This window comes from Chiloscyllium plagiosum, chromosome 29, assembly GCF_004010195.1.
Source record: "Chiloscyllium plagiosum isolate BGI_BamShark_2017 chromosome 29, ASM401019v2, whole genome shotgun sequence".
NCBI classification, from domain to species: Eukaryota; Metazoa; Chordata; class Chondrichthyes; order Orectolobiformes; family Hemiscylliidae; genus Chiloscyllium; species Chiloscyllium plagiosum.
In genome coordinates this window covers 24,820,068-24,833,956 of record NC_057738.1, presented here as the reverse complement: position 1 = coordinate 24,833,956, position 13,889 = coordinate 24,820,068, and the positions used below count along the sequence as shown (strand labels likewise).

At 38.5% G+C, this 13,889-nt stretch overlaps 1 protein-coding gene across 5 annotated transcripts in view; it reads right to left on the bottom strand.

Annotated features, from left to right (window-relative positions):
* The window catches only part of brd9 (bromodomain containing 9), a 74,790-nt gene that overhangs the window by 4,905 nt on the left and 55,996 nt on the right, over positions 1-13,889 (bottom strand). For 3 of the 5 annotated variants that reach the window (XM_043719330.1, XM_043719328.1, XM_043719329.1), the window contains exon 16: positions 12,811-12,981. The exons of the other annotated variants lie outside the window; for them this stretch is intronic. In XM_043719330.1, coding sequence (XP_043575265.1) covers positions 12,811-12,981 — 171 coding nt within the window. The remainder of the gene's footprint in view (positions 1-12,810; positions 12,982-13,889) is intronic. 5 annotated transcript variants of the gene reach the window in all.

Genomic DNA, 13,889 nt, shown 5'->3' with positions numbered 1-13,889 from the left:
CCAAAGTGCATCAATAAACATAAGCATTCGAACAAAATTTATAACAAAAATAAAAGTAAGATTCTGCAACTTGTTTTTTTGCAGCATTCAACCAAAATTAAATCTGGAATGGAGTTTCCACATTCAATCTTTTCAAACAAACTATTTACAAGCTATTCATTATCAGAAAGAATGAAAGTGTATACTTTACACACGAGTACTGAATTAGCAAATAAAAGATTAATATTTGTAACTAAAACAGATGTAGACAGGATGCTGAGTGAGATCCTTAAACCTGAAAAAGGTTACATTTACATTATCCAAAGTACTGTACATTTCAGAATCTAACCATGACCATAAGAACTAAACAAGGACCAATGACTAAATGATTAATCCCACTTTCATTCTTCAGGTGCCATAGCAACATAATTCCTGAGTATTTATCAGCTAGGCCTGAGGCATTTGAAATGATGATACTATAACAGGTCACAAGATAAATACAGATTAAGACCATTCAGCCCATTTTAATTCAACCATAATTGCTACTTTTGTTTGTTAAATAATTCCAGGTTTCTCATCTTTGTCAGGTCTTGCTGAGCTTTTGTTGCCTGAAAAACTAGATTATTTACCAAATAACCTTCAGTTTGAACTTAAGCTTACTGTTTTATTTAAGCTAATATTTTAGACATTTTCTTCTCTCACACATCTACCACTGTAAACAAGCTTAAAAGATACGGTCTTGGGCATCTTATCTCCAGACTGAAAATCCCACACCACTCATCTGCAAACCTGAGACTCCAGGTAAGTCTTGAGACTACTCCCTACATCATCTCCAATGCTCGAGTGTCACCATTTTTTGTTGTACAGATGATTTAGCACAGACCAGGATGTAATGGGATATGCAAAGCAATCAATCTCTCAATTCATCCACGGAGAACAGCAAGTGCATTAAATTTAGTGGTTCTATTAATTATATAATTGCAGTATTACAACTCAACTTGTCTTCTTGTGATGGATTGTAATTTGTTCAGATTGTGAAAATTTAAAGTAATGATGGATTGAGCTTGATGCACACCATTAGCAGGGAAAGAAAATAATGGGTAGCAGTAATCTATAGGCTCTCAGAATTGCCTCATCTGTTAGAGCAATGTATAATTCAGGAAATTATGAAGTCATAAGAAGCACATTACAATTGTCATGGTTGATTTTAATCTGCATGTTGACTGGACAAATCAGACATGCAAGGGTAGCATGGAAGTTGAATTTGTAGGGTGCATCAGAGATTATTTCCCAGAGCAACATGTTGTAGAACCTAATCCAAAATAGGCCATCTTAAGATCTAATCACGTGTAATGAGATAGGATTAATAAGAGATCCATAGTTAAGGATGCTTTAAAAGGGTAGCTATCATAATATGATAAAAATTTAAGTTCAGTTTGGGGGGGGGAGGTCACTCAGCTCTCAAACCAGTGTCCTCAACTTAAAAGGTCTATTACAGATGTATGAAAAAATTGTCTAAAGCGGTTGGGAAAATAAACTATTCGAGGTGACCAGTGGCCAACATTAAAGCAGATATTTCATAACACTCCGCAAAAGTTCAGACAATAAGGAGAAGGATGAACCAATCATGGTCAAAAGATGGAAACATTCAACCAGAAATGAAGGCATACAAAGTGGCAAAAAATAGTGTCAAACAGAGGATTGAGATTTTTTCCCCAGAAACAAGCAGTGGATGACAAGAAAAGCCATATAGAGAACATTGAATATGAAAGTAAATTGGTAAGAAATAAAACAAAACAGCAAGGGCTACTATGGGTACCTCAAAAGAAAGTGAGTATCTAAACTAACCATGGAACCCTTGGAGGACACAACTAGGGAATTAATAACAACATGAAAATGGCAAATAATTTCAACCAATATTTTGCAATGGCCTTCATATGGAAGACACTATAAACATCCTAACAACAGCAAACAGATAAGCAAGGTAGTAATGGAAGAAAAGGCTTTGTAACATCTTCTAACATGAAGTACAAAAGTATTTCTAATGTATTTCTATAAACTAATGGCAGAACTATTGCCAGCACCTGATGGCCCCCATCTAATCGTTTTAAAAATAAGTAACTGCAGAAAAAGCAGTGGCATTGGTCAAAATATTCCAGAGCTCTATGGACTCCAATGGATTGGAAAACTGTTCCTGTTCAAAAAGGGAGGAAGACAGTGCAGAAAACAGAGTCCATTAATCAAGAAGAAATACTGGATGTTTAGAAAAACTTAATACAGTCAACATGGTTTTGTGAAAGAGAAATCATGGCTGACAAATTTGGTACAGCTCCTTAAGGTTTTTTTAAAAAACATTGATATAAGGGAACTGGTGGATGTAGTTTATTTGGGTTTTCAGACGACATTGATAAAAGTGCCATATAAAAAGGTTACTACACAAGATAGAAGCTATTATTAGCATTAGGAGTGGTGTATTGGCAAAGTCTGAGGATTTGTTAACACACAGAAGACCAAGATTCAGGATTAACAGGTGTTTATCAGTACATAACTATTGAAGTCCTATAATAATCAGTCAATCTATCCTCAATTATTCACTACCTGTATTAACGATTTGGAGAGGAGGACAGAGGGTAATGTATCCAAATTTGCTGATGACACAAGAACAGGAGGTTGAGTGAGTACGCAAAAACGTGGAGTTTAATGTAGGAAAGTGTGAGGTAGTACATTTTGGTAAGGAGATTCAAATGGCAGACTATTAATTAAAACAGATTCCAAAAACAAAGTGCAGCACTAAGGAATCTGGGTGTTTTTGTGCATGGAATAAAATGTTAGCATTCAGGAGCAACAGGTAATTGAGGCGCCAAATGGCATTTGGCCTTTATTGCTAGAATGTTGGAATTTAAAATTGGAAAGTCTTGTCAGAAAGGTACAGGATTTAGTGATGCCACACCTGGAGTGCAATGCACAGTTCTGGCCCCCCATATGTAAGAAAGGATGTATAGACATTGGAGGCAGTTTAAAAAAAGAGATTCACCAGGCTGATTCCTGGGATAAAAGGGTTGACTTATCCAGAATTGTTAAACCAATTAGGCTTTATTCATGGGAGATTAGAAGAATGAAGAATGATGTTATTGAAACATATGATTATGAGGCTGCCTGACAGGGCAAATGTCAAGTTGTGGGTTAATCTCAAACTAGGGGCAAATGCCAACTATTTCTGTAACTCTCATTTAAAACAGAATTGTTTGTCCCAGAGGGTAGTGAACTACCGGAATTCTCTACCTCAGAAATCTGTGGAAGCAAGATGACAAAGTATTTAAAAGGAAGTAGACAGATTTTTGAAATATCAGGGAATTGAGGGTTACAATGGGCTGACACACAAAAAAAGGGAAGTTGAAGCTTGAAGCAGATTAGTCATGATCTCATTGAATGATTGGACAGGCCTGAGGGGCGAAATAGTCTGCTCCTATTTCCTATGTTAGCAGACTATAATATATAGCAGACTGTATAATAATTATGTAACTTGGGAGAATTGTACTGGTGAACTGAGGGTTATGGCTTACAATGCAGTACACTGCATTTAAACACTTTGAGAGTTCATTTTTTTCACATAGCAGGAAATAAGGACTCCATTGAAAATAAAGGTTAGGAGCAAGATGGCAGAGGCCTCAAGTGAAAAGTAAACTTCACACAGAAGACTATGTTTCAATGAGCAACTTGCAAATTTACATAACACATACAAAGCATTAAAACAAAAAGAATGCCACCTCAAGTTTCACAGTATTGATGAAGAAAAAGGTTACAAATTGAATTAAAATTAAAGGGCACACGGGATTAAGGGTATGATACCACCAACCAAAAAATAAAAGAAAATGAAGGTAAAATATTTAAGCAAAAACAGATGTTGCTGGAAAAGCTCAGCAGGTCTGGCAGTAACTGTGAAGAGAAATTAAAGTTAACGTTTTGGGTCCGATGAACTTTCCTCAGAACTGGATTTCTGAGGAAGGGTCACCAGACTTGAAACGTTAACTAGGATTTCACTTCACAGATGCTGCCAGACCTGCTAAGCTTTTCCCGCAACTGCTGTTTTTGTTTCTGATTTACAACATACAGAGTTCTTTCCATTTTTATAAAGTATTTAAGCGTTAGGGATAACAGATAGAAAAATATGCAAGTTAAGATAAATGGAGATTGGTGTTAATACTTAACTTCATAATATTAGGCAAGAGGAAATCCAGAATTGATTAAAGAGATGAAGGATATAAAAAGAAAATACTGTAGAAGTTAGGCTAAAAAGATGATAGAAATAAAAAGCACCCTTTGAGACATGTGCACTTCCAGCTAGTGCAGGGAATGTAGGAAGTCTCAGCAAAACCATATAATATACTGTAGAGACTATACTCGCATACAGTTTAGTTTTTATTTTCCTACAGGAGGGATATTTATTTTGTTCAGAGAAGATTTGCGTGTTCAATTCCTAGGATAAATGTGTGGAGTTTAGATCAGAGTGGGTCTGGAAAAGCACAGCAGGTCAGGCAGCATCCGAGAAGCAGGAAAATTGACGTTTCAGGCAAAAGCCCTTCATCAGGGAGGCCAGGTAGTTGAGTGTATTTAAGACTGAGATAGATAGATTCTTGAGTATCAAAGACATCAGAGTACAGGGAGAAAGCAGGAGAATAGGGTTGAGAAACTTATCAGCCATGATTGAATGGTGGAACAGACCCGCTGGGCTGAATAGCCTAATTTCTGCTCATATGTCTTATGGTCTTATGATTTAGGAGGGATTGAGCAGGTTGACCCTGTACTCATTTTGAGTTTAGAAATTAACAGGTGATCTTATTGAAACATTTAATTGAGAGAGTTTGACAGGGAGATATCGAGCTGATGTCTCCTCCCAGTGGCAAAACCTGGAACTAGAGACCACACACTTCAAAATAAGATGTCTCCCATTTAAGATAGAGGTGGAAATTTCTATCAAAAAAGCATTAGTCTTTGGAATTTGCTTCCAGAGAGTAGTGCAGGCTTGGTTACTGAATATTTTCAAAGGATGATTTAGACAAATGTTTGATTTACAAGGGAGTCAAGGGTTATTTGGCTGGATGGGAAGGCGAGAAAATTTTAAAAAATGAGGCAGGCAGGGCAATGGAATGAAACACATAATGAGATCAACCTTTATCTTAATGACTGGTGATACAGAAACAGAAAGGTCTGCTCCTACTCCTCTTATGACCCGATGGGTTCAGAAGGAAGTGGAGAGAAAAAGTGGAAGCCCTTGAAAGTAAATTTATGTCTCACAAAGTTGTTTTAGGATTACTTAGATACTAGGATGAGGGAGTGAAGTCCAAGTTTGCAAATGATAAAAAGACACCAACATTCTAAATAATTCTGGGGATCAAAAGAAAATTGCAAGTCAATAATGAAGTAGACCAATGGGCAAAAAAGTATTAGAGTTTAACGTCAGTAAATGTGAGGTGATATACTTTGAAAACAAAATCCAAAGTCTTACCCCGAATGGACAAAATATGTAGCTGATGAGGAAAAGTGGTGGTGGTGGTGGGAGGGGGAGTGGATTTAGGTGGCCTTCCTGTTCAAAAGACATTCAAAATAACATTTGAATTGAGCAAGGCCATTAAAAAGCCCTGGAATACTGTCATATATACCATTTGAGAGGTAATGGTGAGGCTACTTAAGTAAGGCCACTGTTGGCAGTATGATGTACAATTTAGGCATCTAGAAATCTAGGAACAATCAAGAGGGTATTAATGTAGATTCAGCATTGTAACTGCATGTATAATTTGAAAACCACCTGAAACAGTGGGACAGCTTTTACTAGAACAGAGATTAAGGGGACTTGATAGAAAGAATGATATATTAGACCACTTTCAGTGATTGAATGATGACAAAGGAAAATGTAAACTTCAACAAATAACAATAGATCAACACCGTTGATTGTCTGAATAAGAGCACCGGTAGTGCCACACAATCTTAGAATAGATCTTGCAGTTTGGAAGTGGGCATCCATGATTCTGTGAACTATCAGCAGTATTGTGCTCCAACACAATCTGCAAACTCATGGCTCAGCATACCCACCACCCCGGACTACCATTATATCAATCCAGAAGTCAAACCTGTTTCAATGAAGGGTGCAGGAGGGCATGTCAGCAGCAGCAGCATATCTGAATATTAGATATTAGCAGAATACCTAAACATGAGAGGTCAATCTGGTGATGCTACAAAACATGACTACTTATGTACCAAACAGCATTAGCAACAAGTGATAGGCAGAGCTAAGCGATTCCACAACCAATGGATCAAATCTAAATTCTGCATCCTGCCACATCCAATCATGTATGGTGGGCAATTAAACAACTCACTGGAGGTGTCTCCACAAATATCCCCATCGTTAATATTGGGGGATCCTAGCACATCAGTGCAAAAGATAAGGTTGAACCATTTGCAGCAATCTTCAGTGCCAAGCAGATGATCCATCTTGGCATCTACCGAAGAGCCCCAGTATCACAGGTGCCACTCTTCAGCCAATTCCATTTACTCCATGTAATAGCATGAAGTGTCTGTGAAAGCAATGGGCTCCAACAACATTCTAGCAATAGTATGAAAAGCTTTGGTCTAGAATTTGCCACACCCCTAACCAAGCTGTTCCAGTATACATATAACATTAACATGTCAATCTCGAAAACTGCCAATGTACATGAAATATCAAAGGACAAACCTAACCTAGTCAATTACTGTCCTTTAAATCTACTAACAATCATCCCGATAAATAAAGGAAAGGGTCATCAACAATCAAGCTGTGCTTGATTATATTTAAAAAAAGGCTCACTGATAATCAGATTGGGTACTGCCAAGGACACTCAGCTCCATCTTCATTATAGACATGGTTCAAACATGGACTATAGAGTTGAACTCCAGACAGAGGACTGCCATGGACAATAATAGTAGCATTTGACCAAGTATAGCTCCAAAAGACCCTAGCAAACTGGAAGGAATGAAAATTTGGGTGAAAACTCTCTAGTGGTTGGAGTTTTGCTTAACAAAAAGCAAGATGGCTATGTTAGCTAGAATTTGATCATCTCACATCCAGACATCACTGCAGGAATACTTGGAAAAAAAAGTGTCCCAGGCCTAACAATGCTTCATTCATGACCTTCCCTCTATTACAAAGAAGTAAGGACGCTTGCTGATGATTGAACAAAGTTCAGCACTGTCTTCAAACACCAAATCAGCCCACATTCAAATACTGCAAGATCTGGATATCATCCACGTTTTGGTCTGACAAGTGCCAAGGACCATTTTCAACAAGAGAAAATCTAACCATTGTTCCTTCACATTCAAAGTAATTCCCATTATTGAATCTCTCACTAACAACATCCTTTGGATTACCATTGACCAGAAATTAAACTGAAGTAGAGGCTAAGAATCCTGCAATGTTGCAAGTGAAGAATTAGAACCTGTTGTGAAGGAAGCAAAGTTTAACAAAGATTTGGGACCCACAGTTTTACTGACAGTAAGAACAGATGCTCAGAAATCCATCAAATCTGTCTTGACTGTACCTGCAATCTCATGTGCTCTGTAGGATGTTCCAGAGTTTACCTGTTATTTTTACCTTGTTATTTTGGGATGTTGGAGCACAAACTGTGTCTTTGTGTGGTTGGTTTTACTTAGAATGTTATCAGTAAAACTTATTTTGTTTGCTTAAAGCAGTAGAATCTTGCAAATTCATCTTCTTAGTAAGTAATGGGGATGTCACACATCATCTACTTTAAAAACAAGTTACTAACCCTAACAGGATGTAACAATTTTAAACAGTCTCTCCTGGGATCAGAACATATGATGGGACTCATGTAGAATTGCAAATCCACAGAGAATATGTGCTAGAATTTGCTGACGTTAAAGCTTAAATTTGCCCAGTGAATATTACTACTTTTACTGAAAACCAAATGGGTGTCAGTTGTTATGTCTTTTCTGGAGAAGGGAGATTTACACAAGAGTTATTTTCAAAATTAACCAAGGCCAGCTTAAAAACACATGCTGGGGTGGAATGTTGCAACAAGGAAGACAAAGAAGAGTATTGGTGCAATGACATAGCCTTACTTGACCCCAGTTCATAGATTACTGGGTCTGTTGTAGATGTACTGGTGAGGTCTACTGGCTTTTGTACAGCTGGTAGATATTGGTAACAAATTTCTGCAGACAACCAAAAATTTGACATGTTTGCTCCATTTTTCCCCCTTGATGCAGTGTTGTTCTCTGCACTTTCCCTTGAATGTATCTTGCTGTGAGGATCACATCCACTATGTCTCTTGATAAGTCAATGTAGTCTTCCTTCCAACAGGATCTTTTCAGCCAGCAGGAGGAGGATTTTACAATGTGATAACTATGGAAGTCATAGCAGGCCAATCAGTCTAATTTTCTTTCTTAAAGATGGTCACAATTGTGGCATCTTGGAGACCACCTGTCATGCAACCCCTCCCTTCCAGATGAGGTGATGTATATGAGCCAAAAAAGTGATTCTCCACTGTATTTTAGTATCTTGGCAGGGATTCCACCTATGTTGGCTGCCTTATCAGTCTTCCATCCATCATGGATGGTGCTGAGATGGCAAGGAGTAACACGCTGTAGGATGTGGCTGAGGGCACTCATGCCATGTCAGCCAAGAAGAATCATAGTCTAGGAGATCCTTGAAGTGCTCCTTCCAATAGGCTCACTTACTTTGTCCTTAATGAGCACTACTCAAGTGGAGTCTCTTTCAAATGGGCAGCTCTTTACGTTCTTCAACCACAGATGGTCTTGATGGTGCTGAGGAATCTGCACATCATGGCTGTTGGTGTTTTGCTGTATTTCCTGTACTCTTTCGATTCACCATCTTTTCTTTAGGCCAAGGTTTTGTGGACATCACCTTTTGTTTATATGCAGACCTAATTTCTTCCCATTTACTAAATGGGAAGTTTCTAGTTCAGAAACACCCTGTGCTTGTGGTTTAGTAGCTCCTGATCATTTTTGTCAGGCTGGTCTTGATGTTAGAGTGCCAAACTGTGGTGCTGGAAAAGCACAGCCTGTCAGGCAGCACCGAAGGTGCAGGAGAGCCAACGTTTTGAGTATAAGCTCTTCATCAGGAATGCCTGATGAAAAGCCTATGATTGAAACGTCAACTCTCCTGCTCCTCGGATGCTGCCGGACCATCTGTGCTTTTCCAGCACCACACTTTTTGACTCTGATCTCCAGCATCTGCAGTGCTCATTTCCTCCTGGTTCAGAAACAGTAAGTTTCTTTGGAAGCATCGCTTGAAAATTTTAAAAGGGAGACCAGGCACCATGGACATTGTGGTTCTTGTTCACTGACCATCACCAGACTACTCCAACTTGTCACTGAATCACAATATGCTGATGATACTTGGATGTGTACACAGAAACCAAGCTCCAAACTATTATCAAGACATTCACAGGGAACAGAGAATTTTGGTCTTTGCTAAACATTTAGAACTCCAAAGCTTCTTTACCAGCCTGCTCCCACTGCACAACACTGTTTAATTACCAGCTTGAATGACAAGTCACTGAAAAACACAGATGAATTTCCACACCTTCGGAGCTAGCTCTCAGAGTGTAGATGTAAACTATGAAATTCAACATTTGCTAATTCAGTATTGTATCAGTCATACATTAGAAGAGAGAAAAGCAATCCTTGATCCAGATAAACTGTTGAAGGAGACTTGATGGTTATGAGCATGTTTCTAAAGCACAACAATTGAAATTAAATCTTTCCTTTAAAGTTCAAAATGAGAAGTTTGCAGAATTTGCTAAAGAGAAAGAAACATTGTAGGATTGGTAGTTTTGGAAATTGAAACTTGAATGAAGAATGAGTTCATGATAATAAGAGTTTTGGAATATCATCACAAAAACCTTGAAGATAAGGCTTTGAAAATAAAGGAAATGGCAGTTCTGATAGACGGCAATGACAAAATCAGAAACAAGTTGCTGGAAAAGCTCAGCAGATCTCTGTGAAAAGAAATCAAAGTTAATGTTTCGATCTGGTGACCCTTCTGAGAAAGTTCTTTCAGTTTTTATATGATAAAATCAGAGTCAGCTTGGGGACAGTGGCTATTACTTTATAAAAGGCTTTAGGGAGAAGACAAAAGCTGGTCTAGTTAATAAAAATGATAGCTGAGAAAATAAAAGTGATATAAATAAACCAGTATGTTTTCACATACTTAAGACAGGTCATGTAAAATAAAACTGTTGGAAGTAGAACTGTAGTGTCAGTAATAGGTATGGTCAAGGAGGTTTCAGGGAAGTCTGTACTAGAAAAGGAAATGTGAGTTAGAACAGTGGCAATCTTACAGATGCGAGCATAAGAGGTACAGTTAATAAGTTTGCAGATGAAAACAAAATTGGAGGTGTAGTGGACAGCGAAGAGGGTTACCTCAGATTACAACAGGATCTGGACCAGATGGGCCAATGGGCTGAGAAGTGGCAGATGGAGTTTAATTCAGATAAGTGCGAGGTGCTGCATTTTGGGAAAGCAAATCTTAGTAGGACTTATACATTTAATGGTAAGGTCCTAGGGAGTGTTGCTGAACAAAGAGCCTTGGAGTGCAGATTCATAGTTCCTTGAAAGTGGAGTCACAGGTAGATAGGATAGTGAAGAAGGTATTTGGTATGCTTTCCTTTATTGGTCAGAGTATTGAGTACAGAAGTTGGGAGGTCATGTTGCGGCTGTACAGGACATTGGTTAGGCCACTGTTGGAATACTGCATGCGATTCTGGTCTCCTTCCTATCGGAAAGATGTTGTGAAGCTTGAAAGGGTTCAGAAAAGATTTACAAGGATGTTGCCAGGGTTGGAGGATTTGAGCTATAGGGAGAGGCTAAACAGGCTGGGGCTGGTTTCCCTGCAGCGTCAGAGGCTGAGGGGTGACCTTATGGACGTTTACAAAATTATGAGAGGCATGGATAGGATAATCATGAAAAAGGCATTTGGATAAGCTCCCACTGTTTTCTTTCATGCAGACAAGGCCAAGAGAGGACCTAATTGAGGTGTTCAAATTATAAGGGGCATGGACAGGGTAGATAGAAAGCAGCTGCTTCCCTCAGTTGAAGGGTTAATAGCACAGAGGTATAATTTTAAAAATGTGAAAGCCAGGAGGCTTAGAGGAGATTTGAGGGTTTTTGTGCGTCCAAAGAGTGGTGGGAATGCACTGCCTGGGAGGGGACCTGAGACAGTTAATCTCACAATCTAAAAGGTACTTGGATAAGCGCTTGGAAGTATCATAACAGTCAATAATTTGGCCCTGGTGCTGCAATAAGTAGGACTATTGTAGATTTAGTGTACATTTGGCAGTACAGACTCAATGAGCAAAAATGCCTCTTCTGAATTGTATGATCTTATCATTTCTTTGGCGAAATGGTGTAGTTTTACATAGTGATAAATAAGCAAATATTTTAAACTATAATAGATGGTTCAGGCTATATATTTGACAAGCTATTTGGTTTCAAATTTTCACAAGCACAAATCCCCATATAATTAGATTAGATTCCCTACTGTGTGGAAACAGGCCCTTCGGCCCCACAAGTCCACACTGACCCTCCAAAGAGTAACCCACCCAGACCCATTTCCCTCTGACTAATGCACGTAACACTTGGGTAATTTAACATGGCCAATTCACCTGACCTGCACATTTTTGGACTGTGGGAGGAAACCGGAGCACCCGGAGGAAACCCACGCAGACACAGGGAGAATGTGCAAACTCCACACAGACAGTCACCTGAGGCTGGAATCAAACCCAGGTCCCTGGTGCTGAGAGACAGCAGTGCTAACCACTGCTTTTGTACAGCTTATACTTCAGATAAGGGTGTATCATTTCTGCATATTACTGCAGGGTTTGACTAATTTCATACATTACGAATGAAATTCAAAACCATACATAATATATTGTAAGAGGAGTAACTGCAGTTAATTTAACAGACAATAATGGTAGTATACTGCTGAACCAAGAGGCTTTTTGTTAGAACTATATTTAACTGAGGAAGGATTGACCCCAGCAGAGAAGCAAAACTTGAACTCTTCAAATCACAAAAAGTTGCGTTTGAGTCGGGACCTTAAAACAGGAAAGAAAAGCATCAAGTGAAAGAGAAAATTTAACTAAGTATTTTTATGTAAATACAGATTAAGTGATTATACATATAAACTAATAAAAAGCAATTTCAGAACTGATACCCTGATGCAATTCTTCATAACAAGTGATTTTACACCTGGAATACAGTCTTTTAGGTTGGCTGGTAAAGACTATAGCGCTAAAACCATTAAAAAAGCCATTAAACACAATTATAAAGCAAAACACTGCAGATGTTGAACATGAAATGTAAACAAAGTGCTGAAAATACTCTACAGATCTGGCAGCATCCACGGAGAAAGAGACACTCAAGTTAAATGTAGAGTTAAATAAGTCAGTCAACTTGAAATGTGAACAGTTTCTCTCTCCACAGATGCTATCAGATCTAATAAATATTTCCACCACTTTATACTTAACTGAATTAAAAACAATGGAGGGAGAGAGTGGGGGGAGATGAGAAAATGAGGAGAAAGTAACAGTATATTTGTGTAAATGCAAGAGCAACTGGGTAAAATTATCTTCCTCTTCTGTAATTGTTCTCATTAGGTAAATCTGCAGTACCACAAAGAACATGCAGAGCCAAATCAAATCTCACTTTTCCAATAAAATCAAGGATGGGCTTGAGGAAAATTACTGAAGAATAAAATTGATCCTTATGCACCACAGGCACAAACTGAACCAAGGCTAATTTTAACTTAGCTTATACCTAGGTGGTGCTGCTCGCGGTCGGAGTTACTGGAGATTGAGCTGAGGTTTGAGGAAGGTCGGGAACCAACACGTTCTGTCTGAGCCTCATGCAAGTCCTGCAGCAACTTGGTGGTCTCATCCAGATTTCTCTGGTTATCATCATGATCAGGTTCCTTCTTCACTACTTTCCCTAAAAAGGTGACACATTTTTAATTAAGGTGCAGTTTAGGTAGCTTCGGAAACTGGACAAACTTTTAAGGGTCTGGGTACGTAAACTGGGTACAAATTAAACAGATACATTTTGCATGTTAAAAAACTGTCAATTTTCTGGGGCAAGGTACGTTCATGATGTGACATAAAAGACTTCATTCAGCTACAGTTGTGATTAAGCACACTACATATCTAGTACAAGTAAAGCTCCATTTATTCAGACCCAACAATCTTAGCTCCTCAACGATGTCTCCTAATGCATCACTGATTTCAAACCAGTCATCCTCTGGTTTTAGGATAAGGATGCTCATATAGCACTCAATTAGTGCTTTTTGTACTTGGTAGAAACTGAACTGACAACATAGACTAACTTCAATTTTAAACTTGGATTCCAGAGTTGAAAGAAGAGTCTGCTACTCTATTGCATTACTCAATTCCAATCATGGCAATATAGCAATGAGTGAATTTTAGCAGTTGATGAGTTGGATGCATGATTCCTGTTTGCTAATATTTCAGTGCATTTCATGCTGCTTTTCTGAAGCATCTCAGATGGAAAATCTAAGAACTTCCAAACTACAGACATAATCAATTAAAATTATTTATGCAAATGACCTGCAGTAGTGTGATATACAGAGGAACCTTGATTATCCGAATACCAATTATCCGAAAATCGGATTATCCAAAAGGAGATCTCGAAGTCCCGACAGAAACATTATATCAAAGACGTCTGATTGCGTCTTTTGTTTACAGTGATTAAAAGTGCTGCCAAGAACAATCCTGATGGGAGAGCAGGCAATGTCTAAATGACTCACCTCCCAACTCTGCACCCCCCCCCCCACCCCAAAAGGCAGTAGAAGTATCAGCAGTGTTGCTGGGGGTGTCCAGTCC